We start from the raw sequence: 23,431 nt of genomic DNA on the forward strand, positions 1-23,431 counted from the left end.
TGAAAATGTTTTATGCTATGCGAGAAGCCCCAAAAGGTAACTTCTTAGCCAGCACTAATGAAGTCACTTTCAGAGTCTTGTTTGTGTGAATTAATTTGCATAGGTATTTAAGGGGCATATGAAGAGAGTTGGCAATTCACTTATTCACATACGTTGGCCTTTTGGTAGGTTGATAGTCTGTAATGAATGAACAATAGCTTCAATTATATACAAATGCATTAGTTTCCTTTTTAAAATATATAAGCTCCACTTCATCAAAGGATAACCAAATGAGTTACATTAAATTTAAAAGTTTTCAAATATATATTTATATTAATTTAGTCTAAAACTAACAATGACCTTTAAATCCCTAGCTATTCAAAAGTGAATTATGTTTGCTTCTACTAAAGAGGAAGACAAGTTGGCTAGTTTTTGGTAATTTTTAATAATTAAAATTTTAATGAATTATTTATAATTTTAATTAAATCACAGGATTTTAGATTACAGATCCTTTGGAACTGTGATTCTCAAAGTGTGGTCCAGAGACACTTGGGGGTTTCGGAGACCCTTTTGATATGTCCTTGAGGTCAACAGTTTCTTCATAACAAAACCAAGACTTGACTTGCCTTATTCAGTTTCATTTTTTCACGATGTACAGTCATGTTTTCCAGGAGCTAAATGAAATAAGGTATTTCAAAAATAAATGTAGAAGCAAATGTGAGAATCCAACTATCTTCTGTTAATCATTAACATTAAGGAGATTTACAGAAATTTATAACAATATAGTCTTCTTAATTTTCTTTTGTTTTGGAAAATATAGTTATTCTTCATAAAATGTTATTTATATTCATTAGATAATAGGATCATTTTTGTTGGTTTCAATTAATTAATGATATTTTTAAGTTTATGTTTTAATTCCTAACATGGTAAGTATGAAGTGCTATAACCCACATAAACAAAATTATTTTGTAATCCTTAATAATGTTGCAGTATAAAGGGGTTCTAAGACCAAAAATTTGAGAATTGCTGTTTTAGAATAACAATTTTTTTTCAGATATAGAAACTAAGCTCTATAAAGAGTATATGATTTGCTCAAAATTCTACAGCTCATGTATAGCAGGGCAGGGACAGGAACCTAGGTAGGTCTTCTGATTTGTGTTATGTCATATGGCTTAACCTATAATATTCATAAAATCAGTTGGAAATTCCCTTTAGCAATGTCCAGCTGTGATTATGAATGTCATCCTGGAAGTAAAGATGTATAAATCGTTCAGTGAATGGGGGAAAAATGGTTTGTTTTCTGTTTTCTACAGAACCTAGCATTCTCCATTAGATTTTGCTACTTTTTAATCTAACCCAAAACCTAGTAGATTAAAACAAAAAACATTTATTGTCACTCAGAAGGCAAGTCAGCTGGGAGGTTCTGCCAATCCAAGCCAGGCCCAGCCGATTTTAGCTGGGATCACATATGCATCTGTGGTCCTCACACAGGTGAGCTGAAGACTGGCTGGCTGCCATGATGAAGGTAACTGAGTCACATGGCCCTCATCATACTGCAGGCTATCCAAGGCTTGTTTGCCGCATAAGTTTAGACCTGGCCCAAGGATACTGTTTTTGATTAAAGCAAGTAGCAAGGGCAGCTCACATTCAAGGCGTGGGGAAATACTCTACCTCTGCATGCGGGGAGCTGCAGAGTCACATTACAAAGTAGAGTGTACATAATTACAGATTTTTTTGTAATTTTACAAAATAATTCAAAAATATGGCTTTGAATAATAGTGTCAAGTGTTAAATGTAGCACCCTTAAATGTAGCAACTATGGGACTGAATTTCAGTGTTAAAGCAGATTGAGTTCAATCCTCATTTCTGGCATTTGGACAAGTCACTTAACCTTTTTAACTTGCACATTCTTCATCTGTAAAATGAGAAAAATAGTTTCTCCAGTAAAGGATTCTATTAACGATTAGATGAGGCAATGCATGTAAAGTACTTGCCTTCACACAAGAAATGCTTTAGAAATATTAGCTAGTGGCCATTTAAAAAGCTCATGCTCTAGATCAATTGAACTGATTCTCCTAGACAAAATAGCAATGCCATGTTTAACTATGCATATATGTCTGCATGAGCAGCAGGCCTGCTGTCTGCCTCCAAAGTCTCTGTCTTGCTATTTACATGAGCCCTTTCTCCTAACACAAGTTCAGTCTATCTCAGTAAATATGTACTAAATAGCTGATATTTGCCTCCTTTCTGCTCCAAGCCATGGTTACAGATTTAAAGAACGTATGGTCTCTGTTTAAATAAAAACTCATAGTTGAGTAAAAAAGATAAAATCCTTACCAGATAATTTCAATTAAATGTACTAAGTGCTAAGAGAGGATAGCACAGATAAGGGTTCATATCTAGAGGTTAGGGACAGTATGAAAATTTGTCTTATTAGTCAAGATACACGCTACCAGTCCATATTACAGACTAATAACTCTTTTACACCCAAGGTTTATCTTCAGGAGCATCCTGCCTGCAATCCCTTAAATAAGCAAGTCTTCAGCTGACCCCTATCCCAATGAAGATGTACAAAAGAATGGGTTAAGATGGAGAGACCCAGACCAGTTCCTGCATCATTCAGCGAGGACTTTACTTTCTCTGTTACCTCTTATTAGAAAGCAGATATGTTGGTGTAACAGTTGATGACACTTTATTGCACATTTGTGCATATCACCTGGACCATTCAATTGGCCTTGTTAATTTAAATATCTTCCATTATCACTTTTGAGTTAACAAACTCTTCTGTGTGACTATATCCACTTTTCGCCAGGGAACATTATTCCATTTGAGCTGTAGGTATTAGCTCCCTCTGGAGACAATTGTGGCAGAGTGGTTTCCAAAATCTATCAGGCCAGAGACAGTCATTATCAGAGGGTCATGGCCACTCAAAGGAAGCTTTTCTTCAACTTAGGAATGAAAATACGAATTAAAAGTCAGCAACATCAAGAAGTTTCCCTCAACACAGAGGCCTTTACTACAACTTGGTAGATACCTTTTATAAACAGGTACTGGCAGCATTGCCTTTTTTTTAATGACTTTGATACTCTGAGACAAGCACGTGGATATTCCATATCCCAAGCCACTAATGACGCTTAGGATTGCAATCCAACTACCTTGCAATTCTGCGAATGACATCTGCTCATCACTATATTCTCAGAGGGGAATCTGAGAAGCCACAAGTAAAAGGATTAGCAAGTTGATAGTTCAGTTTAGCAAACTTGTGTGAGTGCCACTCTGAATTAAGACCTGTATTAAGAAGGAAAAGAGCTACAGAGAAGGACCGGACATGGTTCTTCACCCTCTTGAAAGACAATCTAGAGGGGAAGACTATCCAACACATCCACAAATCCTCTAATGCAAAAGTGGCTGTGAGAACCACACTAGTAGAAATTCAACTAGAGTGCTGTGGAAATATTAGAGGAGTAAAGAGAGAACAATTCCAACTTAAGGAAAACAAGATAGTGTCTTGGGAATGTTGGAAGTTGAAATGTGTCTTTAAAGGGTGCAGAAATTTGATGTGAAAGGGGAAAATATTTCAAGTAACTGAAATAACTTGAACCAGAGCCTTGAGGTCAAAGGAGTTCTGAGGATTGCTGAAGAGTATGAGCAAAAGATGAGAGATTTGGAAAAAGAATAAGAATAATAGAAAATTAGGCTGCAGGTAGAAGCTACAATGATGGAGTTTTGAATGCCTGAAGAATTTGCATTGAAGTTGAATTGAAGTGGGAAATTCTCACTTCCCCAATTGGGAAATCCATCAAGGAGTTTTCTGTGTTTTTGTTTTTTTATTCTGTTTTGATTTTTAAAGCATAGAAATAGATCATCAACTTTTTTCATCTTTTAAAATTTTTATTGCGCTATAAGATACAAAGTGCACAAATATTAAGTATACCAATCAAATTTTTTTTCTTTTTTTAAATTATATTTTAAGTTCTGTGATACATGTGCAGAACATGCAGGCTTGTTAGATAGGTATACACGTGCCATGGTGGTTTGCTGCACCCATCAACTGGTCATCTAAATTAAGTATTTCTCCTAATGCTATCCCTCCCCTAGCCCCCAGCCCCCGACAGGGCCCCATGTGTGATGTTCCCTTCCCTGTGTCCATGTGTTCTCATTGTTCAACTCACACTTATGAGTGAGAACATGTGGTGTTTGGTTTTCTGTTCCTGTGTTAGTTAGCTCAGAATGATGGTTTCCAGCTTCATCCATGTCCCTGCAAAGGACATGAACTCATCTTTTTTATGGCTGCATAGTATTCCATGGTGCAAATGTGCCACATTTTCTTTTTCCGGTCTATCCATTGATTGGCATTTGCATTGGTTCCAAGTATTTGCTATTGTGTACAATGCTGCAATAAACATATGTGTGCATGTGTCTTTATAGTAGAATGATTGATAATCTTTTGCGTATATACTCAGTAATGGGATTGCTGAATCAAATGGTATGTCTGGTTGTAGATCCTTGAGAAATAGCCACACTGTCTCCCACAATGGTTGATCTAATTTACACTCCAACCAACAGTGTAAAAGCATTCCTATTTTTCCACAGCCTTGCCAGCATCTGTTGTTTCCCATCAACTTTTTTTTAAAAAAACAAATAGTACCAGCATATGTAGCATAAATTGGAGGAAGGTGGAAACCCTAAAAGGTTGCTGACAAGTCTATTGAAGAATATGAATAAAAGATGCAGAAATCCAATGCCAGAGTGCAGTATTCTTAGCCTAATGAGGAAAAATATTTAAATAAAACTAGCATGACTACAAATTTGCAGAAAAATTTTGGACCTAGCCCCATCTGTGTATTTTCTGCTATTGGTGATTGTAGGTTATAGACTATTTAAGGAAACCAGGCCCCTGAATAGAGACAGCATCAGCAATGTTTCCTCTTATTCCTTGTAAAGGAAATAGAACTAGGAAAAAATATTTTAATGCTGGAGCTTATGAAAACCTTTGTTCAGAAAAAAACCTTGTTCTTCTTTGGATACGGCTAGATACAAGATTTTCCTTGCCCGACACTTACCGCATGGCAAATGACTTATGCTCAGTAAAAATCTCCCAATCTCCTGCTATGCTAAGGATGGTCCACGGACAAAAAGTATCAGCATCACCTGGGAGTTTATCAGAACTTCACTATCTGGGATTTCACCTATTAAATCAGAATCTGCATTTTCACAAGATTTTCAAGTGATTTCTGTGCACATTAGCTTAAGAAGCATTGGCCTACTGTGTATGCCAAAGGTTTTCTGACCTGTCAACATTACTTCAGGACTTAGAGCCCATGCATATGGACAAATCAATGTTAGATGAAGGGGAAGAATCCTGATAATGATAACACTTCAGTTCTTTGTAGAGACGAACCTTATAAAGAGCTTAAGGCACTGCCTGGTACATAGGGCTCTATAGTTGGTAGCTGCTATATATTATTATTGTTGTTGTGGCTATTTTGTTTATTATTATTAACTGCTTTCTTTTACCTGGGTCAGTAGATTAATTGCTTAGTCTCTCTAAACATAAGTAAGAAAATTTAAGAAACACATCGTGGAGCCAAATTTGTAGACACGGCCACCAGATCACCTTGCTCCCATACAAAGACAACAAATACACAGTTTTGCATTGGAATTTTAATGGATATATGGTCTTTAAAACCCACAATCTGACATTTTACTTGATTGTTAATGATTTCCTATTCTCCTACATCATAAGATTTGAATTCAAAAAACTGTACATACACACACAAAAATAGGTCATCTTTGATGAAGGATGAATGCTGGACCATGACTTACTTGATGGTGTCCTTACTAAGACGCCACTAGATAATCAAGCCTGACCTACCCTAGGTCGATTATTTTGAGCTACTTGAGGTCTAGAAATGATTTGACAGCAAAAAAATGTGTGTCTAGCAGTTCATCTAAAGAGCAGAGTGAAGAATAAGATGCAATTAAGGAGTCAGAGCAATCACTCAGAGTGTCTTTGGAACACTTTCGATATTGAGTTGAAAGAGTTATGACTGAGAAGTGTGTGTCTGTCTCTGCCTCTCGAAATATCCCAGTGACTCTAATTGGCATTGACTGCGCTCAGTCCTGTACCTTTGCAGAGCATACAGGTCTCTGCATGGAGTGGATTTCATTCTAATGGTGGACTGACAGACTTCTAATTATGGTCACTCAAACTAGTCATGAGAAGGACGCTTGCCTTCTGGCTGAACATTCAATCATGCTGCTTCCCTGAAATATTTGTCTCTCCTGCTCCATTAAAAGATAATTCTGTCTCTATGTTATTGCAACTTTTTTCTCTCCTGGAAACATTTTTGGAGGGAAAAATGGTTAACCCACTAAAAATCAGAATATGTTTCTGAGGGACTGTGGGTCTTCTCCAGTGCTTACCTGGCTTTTGAGGGGACATAAATAAATAGCACTGTGTATGGCTTCCCTAAAATTTGTGAATAATTGCAATCCAGTATTTTATGGAATGATTATACCAGGGAGGGCATTTTTATATGCTAAAAAATGTATATGGTTAAATACATTTGGAATATTCCAGGAGTAAGTAAAATTAAGCAGATTATTTATTGCAGGTTTTCCTAAGCTACTGTTTTAAATGATTTATGACTCTATAATAGGGAGTCAAAATGTGTAGTTACTCCCAAATATATTGATTGCATAACCCTTTTCCATGAAGCACATTACAGATTAGTGTTTCTCAGAACAGAAATCAAGTTTTACTAATAGTTATTTACAGACTAATAATAGTAACTATACAACATTTTAGATACAAATGGAGGGTATGTGTTAAATTATTTTATGGTGAGGTATTTTATTCAAAAAGTGCTGTGATGTACACATAAAATGCTGTGATGTACACATTAAATTTATGCATCTTTTAAGATGGTTCTTAAAAGATGGAAACCACCATGACTAGTGTGAACTATCGCAATAACATTGACCCATAGTTCTCATTGATTGCCAATTGGTTATGATGACAACATTAACAGATTAAAGAAACTGCTATGTGACAATTGTTATATTGGATACAATCCTAGAATATTTACCAATCCAAATGAGAAACAAAGTTTAAATAAGTAATGAGAGAACAATAAGTCACCTTAATTTCCCACTAGAAAAAAAAAATAAAAAAAATATAAATAAAGAAAAAATAAATAGTGGCATTAATTCACCTCTTCTAAACGTTCTCATTGGTTCCTGCTGTTTAATATCTTGGCACAGGTTCAGATTTTTTGCACAGTAAAACAATTCGAAAATGAAATATTGACTTAGTAGATAACAAAATATATAGATTGACAGTAAAGAGAGAAAATAACTTTTTAAAATGCCAAGTTATATAATCAGATAATATCACAGTTGTGAGATCATATTTAGTTATTGTGTATATGTTTTAAAATGATATTTCTATTTCTTAGATCCCATATAATACATGTTTTTATCAATGTTTCAATGAGAACGTATCTACCATTCGTATCTTATAGATATATATTTTATAGATTTTTCTATTTGTGTTTCCTGATCAGAGGCTTGTAACATTTCATATTACTTTAATTTCTTCAGGTGAATTCCAGTGAATTTGTATTTTAGTTTATTTATAGGCCCTCTGAATTATTATGTGTCTTATGTTTTTGATGATAACAATATGAAATTATTTAATGACTCAGTTTCTGGAATCCCATGAATAAAATATAAATGATGAGTTTAATTTGCAATACATTAATGAAGTGCTTCAGTGCATTTCCTTCTGATATCTTTTTAAGGAAATCTAATTTTTTTTTACTCATCATTATTATGAAAGCTGTAAAAGTCAGGTCATATATATTTGCATATGTTTTCTTTTAGTTTTTAATCACTTTGAGAGCCTGCTAAATATTCCTCCAGAGAATATCCAAAGAAAAGAAGAAAACAAGGTCTGCTTTAAACTCATCCTACATAGTATATTGAGTTGGCTTTTAACTTGACCACCCTGGAACTGTCATGGAGCTCGTTGCTCTTTCATCTTCAGAAACCGATGATGCAATAGCAACATTTGCTTTCCATTTGCAATCTTCTATTCTTGGTTAGCCTAAAATAAAGTCAAGAGGATTGGATTTTCTAAGACTGGCAGTAGCCAGAAGTAAATACAGTGTGCTGTTTATTGTGTCAGATTCCAAAACCCAAAACATCAAAATAACTTTGAAACTTCTTATTAGCAATTTCCAAAACGTTGGAGAGTTCTATAAGTGTGGTTGAAGAACTATGTTTTCCATTGTGCAAATTGTCTGTATTCACTTAATAACCACAAAATGGGACATAAAATATGTTTTACATTCATTTTTAATAATTCTTATTTGAATAACTATCAACTGAAATATTTGTTATTATCTGCTGGTGCTGTTCTAAGCATTTTATATTTTTTTCTTTTTTTCTTTTTCTGCCTGACAGCTCTATGAAGTGGCCATTATTATTATATTAGTGTTGCAATTTACAGGTTGGGAAACAGAAGACAAAGAGATGTGCAATAACTCAGGATGAACTAATACACAGGAGAAATATATAGTGAACAACCTTGAATTATTCTAAAGAGTTCTCTTTATTGGGTGTTTCTTTACTCACTCAGAAAACGTTCATTTAGTGCCAACTGTGTGCCAGCACTATGCTAAGAGCAAGAGGCAGAAATAAAAATGCAGTGCATGATCCTTTACAATATATAAATATCTAGAGAAAGCATTTACATAAACCAACACCAGCCCAAAGTCACATGTGCATTAAATAATTGTTTTATTAATTTAATAATGTTTACTGAGTGCCTACTTCACACACGGTATTGCCTAGCAAACACTGTCATTTTGCCAAAAGTTTGCAGTTCCTAGTAATGTTTCTGCTGTTGGAAAACTAATCAGCATCTCTTATATAACCTGGTTGAAATGCTATAGACATTCGCATTCCTCTGCCTACAGATAAGCTTCTGTTATAATATTTATAGCAATGGATAAAAGAAGGTAAATACTGAGGAAGATTAGGAGGGAAGAAACCTGGAGGACCACATATACTCTATTAGTTTAGACCTAGTTCCTTATATAAGAAATACTGAGTGTTTCATTTTTCTTTTCTCTTCTTTGGAAAATGGCTGCATTTGTTTGTACAAAAATGGGCATTTCTTGAATATAGCATGTATTTTTTATGTCCTAATGGTGGGGCAGGGAATGCAGTGGAAAAAAAATGCTTTCTTTGAGGTCAGTCACATAGATATGGCATCAAGTCCTTACTCTATCATAATTTGCCAGATGTGTGATTTTTAGCAAGGTCTTTGATCTCTCTGAATCTTAGTTTTCTCAACAATGAGATAAAGACAAAAGTAACTAACTTGCAGTATCAGGGCTCATTATTTCAAATAATGTGTATAAACACTATTCACCTATAAAATGATTGTTGTGAAGATTAAATGAGATAATGAAAGTGAAGTGCTTAATAGACTTCCTAGTAAAATGAATAACATCACTCAATAAATAACAGCATTTATTTTAATTGCTATCATTATCTTTTTCATTTGCTAGACAAGTGGTTCTCAGTGTTTTTATGTGTCACCTACAATAGAATTATCTGGAATGCTTATCAAAAAGAAAATCAGATCCCCAAGCCAATTCCTGATTAGCTAAATAAGAATCTCTACTGGTTTCTTGGGCATCTTAAACCCAGTGTTCTTGAAGTAGAGGCTTTAGCTCTCTGTAGAAAGGGATGGTGTCTAGTTAACAAAGTGCCTAGTATATACCACCAACTAACGCAATAAATGGCAGTTGCTACTTTATAACATGCGGTCACTTACTATCTTGGAAAACCAAGGAGTATCTTGGTTAGGACTACCTTCATGGGAAGTGATTACCATCTTTTTACATAAATAACCTTTTTCATGTTTATATAATAAACAATTTTACAGTGCATTTCCTAGTACTTAGTTCAATTCTAGGAGCTGTAGTCATTTTGTTATTTTAAACTGGTTTATCAAAGGTAGGATTGTCAATGTCTCTGAACTACTTCATAACTGAGAGATATGGATAAAGAACTGATAGGAAATTGGATTACATTTGACATGGAGCCTCAGACTGAGTATTTTGTCACCATATTAGGAAAGTTGAAATCATAGGAAAAGTACCATTATCCTATGGGATAGGCATCTCATTTCTCAGGATTGGGTAGAGAATTTTATACAGAAGCGAGGGGCTCTTTTCTGAGAATTTGCCTACTGTTCAATTCACTTAATACCTGGAATGTATGTTGAAATCATGAGTCTGATATTTACTTTTATGTATTTATTTATATTTTTTTAGAGGCAGAGTCTCGCTCTGTCACCCAGGCTGGAGTGCAGTGGTGCCATCATAGCTCGCTGCAACCTCAAATTCCTGAACTTAATTCTCCCACCTCAGTCTCCCAAGTAGATAGGACTATAGGCATGTACCACCATGCCTGGCTAATTTCTTATTATTTTTTCATAGAGACAATGTCTTACTATGTTTCCCAGGATGGTTTGAACTCCTGGCCTCAAGTGATCCTCCTGCATTGGCCTCCCAAAGTGCTGGGATTACAGGCATGAGCCACTGTGCCTGGCCCTGAAATTTAGTTTTAAATGAAAGTTATATAAAAAAAGAATTTATAGCAAAGCAGATCATACTAATAAAATATTGCTGGCGTATAATCAGTTAAAACTCTACAATTTTGATTTCAATATAGTTTGTGGTGTTTGCAAGTAAAGAAGCCTTTTAAAAATCATTAACTATATCCGGAGGCCTTTGGTTGTGGTATTAGAAGTTCAAATGCTCTATAACTCTTCCAAAAAACTGTAGTTCTGCATCAGATAAAGATGGCTACTCTTATGAACAAAGGGAACTGTAGATTTCTAGAAAAGCTAAACCATACAGCCTGAACTGTGCTGTTTGATGTAGATTCTCCAATTGAAGGTATCCTAGTTCTTTGAAAAAAAAAACAACAACATTTTTTTCTACCTTCTTTTAGAGATTGAACTCCCTCTCTTTGGAGGAAAAAGAAGTGGTTTGTTGAAAATCATCTGGGGCTAAGAGTCAAGGATTGGTATTCTTGTCATCTCTGTCACACTGACTAGTCACATGTCAAAAGGCAAAGAATTTAAGCAGTCTTTTAAATTTATTGGGTTATTTTTGTAAATAGCAGAGCAATGTCCATCTTGCCTATCTCCCAGACTTGTGAAAATCAACTATCCAGATGCAAAAGTTCCTTGAAAAGATAAATGTGGTATCTGTTCACATGGAATGTGACATATGCTTTTTATTTGGGGTTTTTTTGGAGGGTGGGTGAATTTGTAAGATATTATTAATATTCACTGGATTTTATGGCATACTTCCCTGTATAGCACTGTTTACAATCTAATATGTGCTTATTCATTGCTGTTATAGGTTTGCTTACTAACTAGGATTATATGTGTGCTCATTTCTTAAGATTGTACTCCACTCTGTGAATTGAGAGTGTCATTAATAACAGAGAGTATGCCTTTGTTATATAGACTCTCATCCCCAGCAACTGTGCCCTGATATGCATAGTAGGTGTTAATAAATAGTTGTGGAATGAATGGAAGCATGCCTCCAAAATGCACTGTGCATGTCCAATGTACACTATACATTTATATCTACTCCTCAAAGCGATTGGAGTTAATGTTGTTTTGAGTTTTTCTGTGGAAGATTTTCTTGGAAACTAAATATGCTACAAAGTCAAATTTGAAAATCAACTACATGAATATTGAACAGATGATTCTTCTTCGTAATCACTTCTCTTCTGACTTGAAATTCAAATGTATTGTAATTCATATACTTTATATTGGGGAGAATTTGATAATCAGCATTATACTAATAGTTTAAATTATTGTTCTCTTATTTTATCTTCTCATAAAGTAAAAACTAGGGTTATGTGATAATGTTATATGATAATGTGATAATGTTTGATAGAATGGGATTCATAATCAGGTAAACCTGGGTTTGAGCCCCAACTATACCACTTCCTAGTTGCAAGAGAATCTATACTGTTAATTTCTCTAAGCTTTTGTAAGTCTAATATGGGCCTAATAATACTACCCTAATGAGATCGTCATGAGGATTAAATACAGTAATAGACTTGAAGTGTTTAGTATGATATCAAACACATAAAAGCCTTTAGCTATATCTTTATATTATTTACATAGTTCATCTTCTAAACAGGTATTTTTTTCTGTTCTGTCTGTTTTTTTTGTTTTCTGTATTTGTGTGTGTGCATGTGTATGTTTCCTTTCACAGATGGATACACAACTGATGACATTGAGTTTTACTGGCGTGGCGATGATAATGCAGTAACAGGAGTAACGAAAATTGAACTTCCACAGTTCTCTATTGTAGATTACAAACTTATCACCAAGAAGGTTGTTTTTTCCACAGGTTTGTATCATGGAAAAGTGTTAAGGGAAAATAATCTTCACCATATTTTGTTAAACATGTTCACTTATATTAGAGTTATGTCCCAGGGAAGCACAATGAGTTTAGAAGACAAATCCAATGAAAACCCTCAGTTTCCCATGAAGCCTGTTGTTCTACTAGGGACCCATACTATTCTTTTCCAGAAGCCACCCCAGCAGAGCTGAGAGGATCATCTCTGTGTATCTCATTTGCCAGAGAAGTGACTAATTTTTAGAAAGAATAATTTTTAGAAAGTGACTAATTTTTAGGAAGAGGAATAAAGACCTGGCTCAGAGCTGTTCCCCAACATTATAACATTATGCATCTCACAGAATTGACCATAATTCCTTGAATCATTGGGAGAGCCAAGTTGCAGTTCATTCAAGTCTGATCACATGAAATTCTCCAAAGACAATGGGAGGAATTCACATTTTATTCAAAGGATAAGAATTTCTTCACACAGTTTTACCTCCTGTGTGAGCTAAAAGCTGTTTCAGGTGTTAAGATTATCCTGAGGCCTTTGCCATCTTCACCCTTCCAGCATGGAGATTTTATATGGTCATACTTGATTTCATCAGCAAAATTTTTGCGTTTTTGTAGCAATAAAGCTGAGGAAAGCAATCATTTGCTAGACACTCATTTAGGCAAAAAATATTAAACCCACAGGGGTATCCTTCTTTATATTTTTCTTATTGAAATAAACCCCACAGGCACAGAAATAACTAATACTGTAATGGCCCTTCTGCTAAGAAGTCAGATACTTTTTGTGCCTACAAACCACTTCAGGCAAAAGCTGTGTGACTTGATAAAAATACAATGCCTTTAACTTTAAAACAACAACAACAAACAGAAACTTTTCCTAAGTTTGAGGTCCGCTGAATTCCTAAAAATCTATGGAAATGAGTTCCCACTTAGAATATTCTTACTATCGTATTCAGACACTTAGCCTAGCCCTCCAAACACTAAACAAGGCTTTCTTCCAAACAATGAGAATATCCTCTCCCGGCTACTTATCATGTGAACTTCCTATAAGCTAAGAATGTGCTCTGTTATTTGTCTTGTTTTATTAAAGGGTAATTGCCCAGGTCATCACAATCAAGGAACCCAGATTTAGGAAGCTGATTCTTTAGTTGTATCTCCCACAAATATTGCTCAAAAGCAATGAGTCTCCACCTTTTGGTTGGTAAGGTATACTTTTAGAACTCCAATGGAAGCAATGAAACTATTAAAAAAGAAAAGAATGCATATACATGAAAACCTACAAAAACCTGCATTCCCTGAAACATCACCACTGATCACAGACTAAAACTGCAATCTGTGGCTTGAGAAGAGTCTTCTTTTACTATGACCAGAACATGCAGCCTCACTCTCACATAAGATTAAACTTACAGGATGAACTTACTAAGGAACAATTGAAAGAATGAAAAAGAGGACTGTCCCAAATTGTCCTAACAATTACAGAGGAGGGGTATGTTTGATTCACTCTATGAGGCTGAGTAGGGAAGAGCTGGAATTCTTTTAATTACTGGTGAGTATAGGATACATTCCACACTGAGTAACTCCTGGTAATTAGAAACTCAGGGCTCTCAGACTGCTTTTGCAGAAGAAAGTGTCTTTCACCAAGAGCTAAAACTGAATTGAGAGAAGATGTACTGTTTATGGACTTTAAAGAAAAGTATCCTATAAATATTGATTGATAATGATAATGTTCTAAAATTGCCTTTCTAGGTTCCTATCCCAGGTTATCCCTCAGCTTTAAGCTTAAGAGAAACATTGGCTACTTTATCCTGCAAACGTACATGCCTTCTATCCTGATTACCATCCTCTCCTGGGTCTCCTTCTGGATTAATTACGATGCTTCAGCTGCAAGGGTGGCATTAGGTAGGCCATTTTATTACTGCTTGTGGATTTTGACTCTGTGTGTACATTTCTGTGTTTGCATGCACGCATTTTCCTTATCCTGAAATTTGTGGGGCATGACACAACTGAACCTCTCACACTGCAAGAGTTTAGCTATGAGACTTTGGGTGATCTGATTCAGCATTAAATCAATTAAACATGAAGTAAAGCTCTTTCATGTCAGTATTAGTTAACCATATAGCTGTTGATAATGAGATTAGTCCCGTCAGTTTGACATTTTTATTGAAACATATTTCATGTAGTATTGCTTGCATAATTGTTCAATTTGTATCTGTGCTTCTTTACCTAAGAAGACCTCCCTTCTACATTTTTTTCTGCATGAAAGACAAGAAGATGTTGTGTGTAGCAAATGGATAAGCAGAAAGAATTCTAAAGTCTTATTAACATTTCAGAGTAGCATGACTAAGGCAGGAGACAACAAAGTAAGAATATTGAGAAGTAATCTGTGGCATCTCTCATCTTATGCTTTTTTTTCTAACAAACACAAGAGGAGAATAAATTACATTTCATGAACATTTTTGTTATTAACTTAAGATAAAGTAAATTTATAGCCTTTTACACGATCTTGATTATTGTGGATTCTGACTATTCCCTTTAAAATGTGGAATTGTTCACTTTTACCATTAGATCTCAATTAAATCATTACTTTCTTAGAAGAGCCACTCATTTATTATTCAACAAGTAATTGTTAAATACCTAATATAAGCTAATTGTACTAAGCACTGGAGATAGTCTTCTGAGTTATACCTAGCAGTAAAAGATATACAATAAATTTAATAACCACATAAATTATACAATGTGGTAAATCTATAGAGGGATATAAAGCAAGGGGGCATGGGTTTGCTAGAAGTTCAGTTTAGAATAATTAGGGCCGACTTCACTCAGAAGTTGTCATTGGAACTAAGACTTGAAGATTAAGAGCAATGTGGATAGCTGGGTGATAATATTCCAGATGACTGCAAAGGCCCTTGGTAGGAACAAACCAACAGTGTCAGCAGGAGGCTAATGAGGCCAAGTGAGTTCAGGGGAAGTAGCAAAGATAATGTTAGGGAAAGAGGCCTAAAAGATCACAAAAGGGCTATTACAAAGGGATGGTAGGCCACGACAAAGGCTTTGCTTTTATTTTGAATGAAATAGCCATTGACTAAGCATAAATGTGGCATGATTTGATTTCTGTTTTAAAGGGATCACTTCGGCTACTGGGTTAAGATTAAATTATGTGGCTCAAGGATGGGAGGAAGGAGAAGGAATGACCTCTCAGGCTGAGTCACGCACCTGTGATATATACACTTGCAGTACCATAGACCTCCCCTGTGTGTAGACTAACCACAGTTATAACTTATGTTTTCTTAGTTGTGTGATGTCCTTTTCCCCTTCAGCAATGAAAGATCCATGGAGGAAAGGTCCGTATCTAGTTTTATATCTGCAGTGTCTTGCATGGGGAATGGTGCTCAGTAAACATTTGCTGAATGAAAGAATGAATAAAATTTGCAAATATCCCATTTTTCCAAAGTTGAAACATGTCTTTTTTGTATCTATTACAGAACAATAAATAATTTATTAACTTTTTAGAAGACATTTTTTAAATGTCTTTATGTGAGCAATTTATTACTAGGTTCAGAAATACTTTAAAATGAGATTTAGATAAATAGTAAAATCAGCAATGTCAGTTTTATCATATACATGTGATACAGGATCATCCGTAGTTGAAATGATGGAGAGAAAATTGAAACTGGAAAATGTCTCAAAATGACAGCTATAAAGAGGACATGAGAAATGTAAGATACCTGTATCTAAAGCAAGACCAAGGTTTTATGGGCGTGCTCAGAATCAAATGCTCAGATTTATTTTTTCTGTAGCTGTTTCTTGGTGGAGTATAAAAACAAAATAAAAACTATGACATTATTACTACTAGTGAGATAACATTAAATCAGAAAACTGTGTCCCCCCAATCCCCCCAAAATCATAGGAATGAAATTTAACTTTCAGGATGTGTTATTGGATAGTGTTTAAGGGCCTGGATTCCTGAGTCAGAAAGATTCTCATTCCAATGGCAACTCTACAACTTTCCATCTGTGTGATCTTGACCTCTGAGCTTTGTCTATTTTCACATCACTATTTTGCTACAAAGCTGGACTTTATCATACTCAGGACTATGGACTTTCAGTGCATTTACCTTCCGATTACAGCTTAGAGGAAAACTACTTCCCACTGTCAGAGATACCAACTCAACAGGACGAACAATTACAGCCTGACCCAGTGTCACATTTTCTATAAGGAGTCCTAGAATGCATCTGTGTTATTTATCTGGGCGTTATGTGCCTGACTGTCTGATCCACATACATGAGGGCTATGATTCCTGCTTCTCTGTTACCCTCCACTTCTAATTCCCAAATATTTATAATCATTTATTGATATTGCCTGTATAATGTATTCTTTAATTTCAGTACCCTTGCTGTTATTTTAATTGACTTCACTTCCATCATTCAGTTGGATTACTCTGAAAACCTCTTAACTGGCATTCTTTACTCCTGCCATGCCTGCTTCTCCCCATCCTCCACACTGTCACCACAGTGATTGTTCTAAATGCAAATTGCCCCCTGGCTTGAAGCTGGCCCCTGCTCCACATTGCCTTTAATTTTAAGTTCAAACTTCCCCATTAGGCTCTCTGCATGGCCCTTAACCTCCACTCTTCTCATGATTCTTCCCATCCTGTCCTGCAATGTACCCACAATGATTTTCCCAAGATCATAGTAATAGGCTGTGTACTCTCCCCCAAATCCAACCTTGATATAAAAGCTCTCTCCACCAGCAGTCCCAATAAGTCAAACATGACTTTTGACTCCCAGTTCTGGGTTTCCTGGGTGACTTTCACTCATTCCTCAGAAATCAGCTCAAAAGTCTCTCTTTCCTAACCTCATCCCTGCCACATCAGAAAGTTGACCTAGAGTCCTCTCCATATTCTGAACTCTTACCTTACACATGTGCCCATTATAGCATTTAATTCACATTTTAACCCTGCACTAGATATATAACTATAAATACAAAAATTTAATTAAAAGAAGGGATCAAAACATTCAGTGATCACTGTAAGTTAATTTGTACCTATCTCCATACCCTATCCTAGGGCTGGCATGCAATAATAAGGGCCCAATAAATAGATTGTGGCATATATGAATAAGAAAATGAATATAGATCACCTTTCCAGCTATTATGAAAGAAGAAAAGAGATAGGAATATTATTACTCTAACTCTCTCATTTTTTTTCAGGAATCACAACTGTCCTCACAATGACCACAATCAACACCCACCTCCGGGAAACTCTCCCTAAAATTCCCTATGTGAAAGCCATTGACATGTACCTGATGGGGTGCTTTGTCTTCGTTTTCATGGCGCTTCTGGAATATGCCCTAGTCAACTACATCTTCTTTGGGAGGGGGCCCCAACGCCAAAAGAAAGCAGCTGAGAAGGCTGCCAGTGCCAACAATGAGAAGATGCGCCTGGATGTCAACAAGGTAAATGCAGAGGGCAAGCCCTCCTTGCTTCTTAAACTCACGGAAGAATGCTAGCAATATAGGTTGATGACCTTGTTGAGCAAATGAGGAAACCAAGCCCAGGGAAGAGAATGGGTAATTTTCCCCAAAGCACACAAACAATTAATGATGGAAGCACAATTAGGGAACAAACTCATGACACAAGATTGGGATGCCCTTTCCATTAACAACAGGAGTGCCCAAACATGAGAAGACCTTTATGATGCTTTCTCACATATGAGTATAGTAACTAAATTATTTATGCATTCTTTAAATTTATTCACCTAATTTATTTAAAAAGGAAATTTAATGTTGCTTCAGTCAGTATTACTTGCTGGACAATAGCTTTACAAATATATAAGTAACAAATTTAAAAAACTGTATCATTAAGTTCTAGTTTATAGTAGATGAAGTCTCTGGCCCTGAAATCTGCATTCTCTTTGACTTAAAGGAAAGATAAGCAAGTATAGAGATGTGTTACAGACCTACCAAGCAACAAACTGAGACTTTTTCTTTGAAGCAATCAGAAGAATGTAAGAGTAAGGGGGAAAAGACAAATAATTTTCTCCTTAAATGAAAATGCCTTGCACATATACCACTTATCATTGCAGCATTTGACTATATGAGGCCACCATCTTGCTTAAGTCAGACATGGTCAAAGAATTCCCACAAAACTATAAACCCTGTTTATTTGTTAAGTCAGTAGTTTTCAATCATGGGTGCCAATGGAATGACCTGCACAGATTAAAAAAAATACTGAAGCCTTGTTCCCTTCCCCGGGAAATCTGATTTGATTTTCTTGGAGAAAGCATGGGCAACATAATTTTTAAAAGTTCCCCAGGTTATTCTAATCTGCATCCAAATTTGAGAATCACCACTTTAAGGTTTTTGATGGTAGTCCCAGAAGAGCCAGCTCTCTTTACTCTCAATATTAAACTTCACCTGGCTTCCTGTTATAGCACTTTCTGCACTAACATAATACTTGTATATGTATTTTCCCAGAGGCCACATTTAGACCTTTAGCAATAGCCAAAGAAAAGTCTTATTTTCATATCTGCCCTAAATACTGTTTATAAAGTAGTGTCTAATATTGGACCAATAAATTAGTTCATCATAATGGGACTAGGAAAACATTAATCAATCCTCTTAAACCATTTGGAATTATTAATTATAACAAAAGCTGATAATTTCCTTGATGTTTTGGTATTTCTAACTTCAAATTAATTCCAAGGATAGCAAAGCATAAATAATCTCTGCCATTGAGTTGTATTTGGAGCAAACCATATGGAAGCTTCTAACTCAGTAATGTTTTTCACATATCCATAGGTCTAATATTTGGTTTTAGACTCTTCTCTAATCCAAGGCACTTCTTGCTTAGAAGATGATATTTGCAACAATGCAAATTTTAAGTATGGCCCTTGGAAACCAAAAAACCATAAGGGTCTAGGAAATTGTCAAATTCTTTCGCACACCCAAGGTTTTACTTATTGGAATCTGCCAATAGATTCCAATTTACCATTATGGTTCTCGCAGGCTGTCAAATGAAAGAGTATTTTCTAAATCTATTTTCTGATTTTCCTGACATAGTAGTCTTAGAGACGAAAAGAGAATAAATAAATAAATAAACAAACAAACAAATAATGCTATCTCATAGGACTTCAAAATGAGTCTAAATCAATTGCATAATGCAAGGCTGACTTAATAAGATAACATCTGATCTCTTCACTTTCATCTACCCTATTTTTTGTACCAATTTGCATTTAAATGATAAAGTTAAGACCTAGAGAGAGGAGGTTTTATACAAACTGAACCTGCAGAGCTTCAGATAGTTCTAAAATGGAAATAGAGAAAAGTTCACTAGGCAGTTACCCCATAGCGGTGAAAAGCCTATCCTCTTGGCTGAAGGTAGACCCTACAGTTCAAGTGATGGAATAATGAGAGAACAAAAAAGATACCAGAGATTATTTAGTATTTTTCAATGGTTCTCAAAACAGAGGCATTTTCTTCTCCCAGAGGACATTAGGCATTGTCTGGAGACATCTTTCATTGTAAAAACTAAGGGATGAGGTTTCCTACTGGTATCTAGTATGTGGAGGCCCAGGTTGCTGCTACACATTTGGAAGTGCTCAGGATAGCTTCCCGGTAACTTCATGTTTTCAAACATGAGAAACTGAGGTACTGAAAAAATAATATCCTTGTCGTCTAAATATTCTTTAGCAAAGTTGTTTCTCCATTTTCTTTGAGCAGCATGTGTAAGAATCAAGACATCATAAGTCATGATTTAGAACAATGGTTCTGAACAAATATTTTAGAGTCTTTCAAGTTCAGTATTTACCTTCCCATTTAACAACTGTGTGACAGTAGACAAAAAATTTAGCCTCTCTGGCCCTTTAGTTTTCTCATCTGTGAAACAGGGTTAATTCCTCTCTTGTAAAGTTATTCATGAACATAATTGTGATAATGTGGAAATAGGGTAATATAGTCCTCAATACATGGTAAGCACTCAGTAAGTGATAAATATTAATAAAATATTAAAATATAATAAGTGGTAGGCATTATCACTTTTTAAAATAAAATTTGCAGTCCCCATACTTATTGGTGATGCTAGCGTGTGTTTTCTACATGCTCTACCATGTGGAATGCAGTAGCATCCCTAAAGCAGTGTATTGTTTAGACAGGAATGTTTTATGTTAGAAGTTTTAAAGTCAAATGAAGAAAATCATTTTTCAAAGGGTATTAGCTGTAAAATCTATAGCAAATCAACTGCATCAAACTTTATTATTTCTTATAGCAGAAAACCTACAACCCATTTTGATTAGATTAAAACAAAACGCTGACCATCAAACTTTCCAGACTCCCACTGTTTCTTTGTTCACCCGGCATGAAAGGTTAGAGGAGGTCCATATTGCTCCTGATTATGCGGTGCTGTCTTTTGTGCCAGCATCATGAATAATATCACTCCATTTCTTATCAAGAATGTCCCTTCTTTTCAACTGTAATTCTATAGTTATTTTTTTTCCAAGATCAAGCACTTATAATCAGCTAAGCATTGTTGGCTGCTCTGGGAAAATCAGGAGTAGGATTAAATTTTTCACCTTCCTTTGGTGATTTCCTAAAGATGGAAGGAGTGTGTCAGATTATCTAAAGTGATTTTGAACTGTGCTCTGTCCTGAGGTCAGGGAGGGTTGAAAACGGGAAGCCTGCCCAGGTGGGAGCCCAGTGTTGATTCAGCAGACGCTACCGCGTTTTTTTCAGCCTCTTTTTTGTATTAGCTTTTCTTAAGTTTTTGTTTTAATAAGTGAATTTGCAGCTCTTAAAATAATTCCTGTCCTGTCATTTCACTGATGTAAAAGCCTATGTGCCTAAAGGAGGTGAAATAGCCAAGGTCACATAGCAAGCTTTTAAAAGTTATGATCTGGATTTTTCTGTCCTTCTCCAGTGTACATACAAGTGTTCTGGCAAATTAAAAAAAAAAAAACATAAAAAACAAACAAAAACTGAAAAGCTAATTCCATGTTAGTTTAGTATTCCAACTCAGTTGATTTCACCTGAAAAATCCCAGCTACCTGCACATGAAAGTTTATAAGCAAGTGTCACTTTCACCGTTGTCTTCATGTGATAAGTTAAGTAGTAAAGTACTAAGATTTTAAAAATAAACTTTAAACCAACATGAGGTCTATGGAATATTTTTCCCAAGTGTCCTTTTGAGTAGTTTAAACATGATCTTTATTCTAATGCTAGGAGAGTCTTTCCAATTTTCCCTTGCATTCTTCTAGTTTGTGTGTGTGTGTGTGTGTGTGTGTGTGTGTGTGTGTGTGTGTGTGTGTCTCCTAATGGAATTTGCTTTTGATTGATTTCACCCACTGTTCTTGCCTATAGCTTCAAGTTTCAACTCCCCTTACTTTTCTTTTAAGCTTTATATTGTTTCCTTGTTTATTTTTCTGCCAAATACTAAGAACATGCATATTTGAGAATCAAGTTATTCTTGCCTTTTTACCACCATGGTACTTGCACATATCAAATGCACCTGCAGCCAACAGTTTTCTAACTAAAGCTGCACCACAGAGATCTCCATTTAAGGGTGTTCTTTATTCTGCATTCATGGGTGCTGTGACTCTGTGTTGTCTTTATCCATTGTGTGTAATCTTTTCTAATGTAAAGCCATTAAGATATTTTCAATCAATTTATTTCTACTGCTTGGAATTTGATGCTTTTAAAACGAAACATTTTTTAAAAACTTACTCAAATTCCCATTCTGTTAGCCTTTGTCTAAAGGATTTCTAAAGGCCAGTAGCATTTATCTATATCCAATTTACTTTAACCATCAGGCCTAATCTAGTAGCATCAATCGACTTAATTAGCACATTCTCTACTTTGTCTTCCAGATTTTTTATAAAGATATTAAACAAAATGGGACCCAATATCGATCCTTGTGGGACCCTACTGGAAACCTCTCCCCAACTAGACGGACTACCAATTACGATTTCTCTCTGTATACGGTTAGATAGCCAGTTTTTAATCCATTTATTTGTATTTCTGTTGGGGCCAATTTGTTTAGCTGTTCCCTTAAAAAATGTGTGGGGTCTTTGCAGATAACCTATGAACATGTATCCACAGAGACTTGGGGATAAGTTAAAACTTTTTCAGGAGACCTTACTGGGACTTTCCTAGGTTTGCTTTCTCAGTATAGTTTTGGTGAACCTAAGCTTCAGTGTTTCGCTCAGGAATTATTGTTGTGTTAGGGAAAGAAATTAAATGGATCGTATTTTGAGAATCCTTTTCATTTGTACTGAGAGGACAAGAGTGTCATTATTTCTTAGTTTTGTTGTTGTGTTTGCTTTTTTCTGACTCTTTGGATTGAATAGGTGAATTAAACATTTCTTTTGTTGGTTGGCTGAGGATTCAGAAATTTGTCTACATTACTAACTTGTGTCTAAGAATGTTATGCTTGCATCAAGTCCTTGTTGATTTCTTGTTACTTATTTTACAGATAGGTATTGTATTGGCAGGCTCATCATTATTATAATGATAGATAAAAGCCAATAATTGACATTGTTGTTTACCAAAACTCTTGACTTAAATGAACTCTAAAGAAAGCCTGTTTTTGACTCATAGTTTCTGAATCCTCATGTGTTGGTGATCTTAATTGGCAAGTTGTCATTCATATTGCCCTCCAAATTGGAGGAGGAAAATGATAATTGTCACCATTCCACCCTATCATCTACTACTTGTTCATCTCCAGTGTTTAGCAAATGATATTGGATATTTGTGAATCTTTTCTATGAGGACTTGATGCCAGAAGTGCTTCCATTGTTATATTTTCTAAGTATCAGGCTATCCCTTAATTTTGTGGCTTCGACTCCAGAATCTTCAATACATCATGTTGTTGCCATTGGGCTGGGGACAGAATGGATAAGCTACTGAATTGCTCCTTTGTGCTGGTATTTTGTCACTTTTTGACTTCATTACTTGTGTTATATAGTAACAAAGTCTAGTAAATAGTAATAATTAAATTATCGAAGA

General features: G+C 35.4%; 1 protein-coding gene across 3 annotated transcripts in view; it reads left to right on the forward strand.

The window, feature by feature from the left end:
- GABRB2 (gamma-aminobutyric acid type A receptor beta2 subunit) overlaps positions 1 to 23,431 on the forward strand; it is a 257,751-nt gene that overhangs the window by 201,656 nt on the left and 32,664 nt on the right. For 2 of the 3 annotated variants that reach the window (XM_003268612.4, XM_030825577.1), the window contains exons 7-10: positions 12,300 to 12,437; positions 14,184 to 14,336; positions 17,646 to 17,890; positions 22,294 to 22,407. In XM_003268612.4, the coding sequence (XP_003268660.1) occupies positions 12,300 to 12,437; positions 14,184 to 14,336; positions 17,646 to 17,890; positions 22,294 to 22,407 (650 nt within the window). The remainder of the gene's footprint in view (positions 1 to 12,299; positions 12,438 to 14,183; positions 14,337 to 17,645; positions 17,891 to 22,293; positions 22,408 to 23,431) is intronic. The other variant, XM_030825581.1, reaches the window with a different exon arrangement.

Source organism: Nomascus leucogenys, chromosome 2, assembly GCF_006542625.1.
Source record: "Nomascus leucogenys isolate Asia chromosome 2, Asia_NLE_v1, whole genome shotgun sequence".
Classification (NCBI taxonomy): domain Eukaryota; kingdom Metazoa; phylum Chordata; class Mammalia; order Primates; family Hylobatidae; genus Nomascus; species Nomascus leucogenys.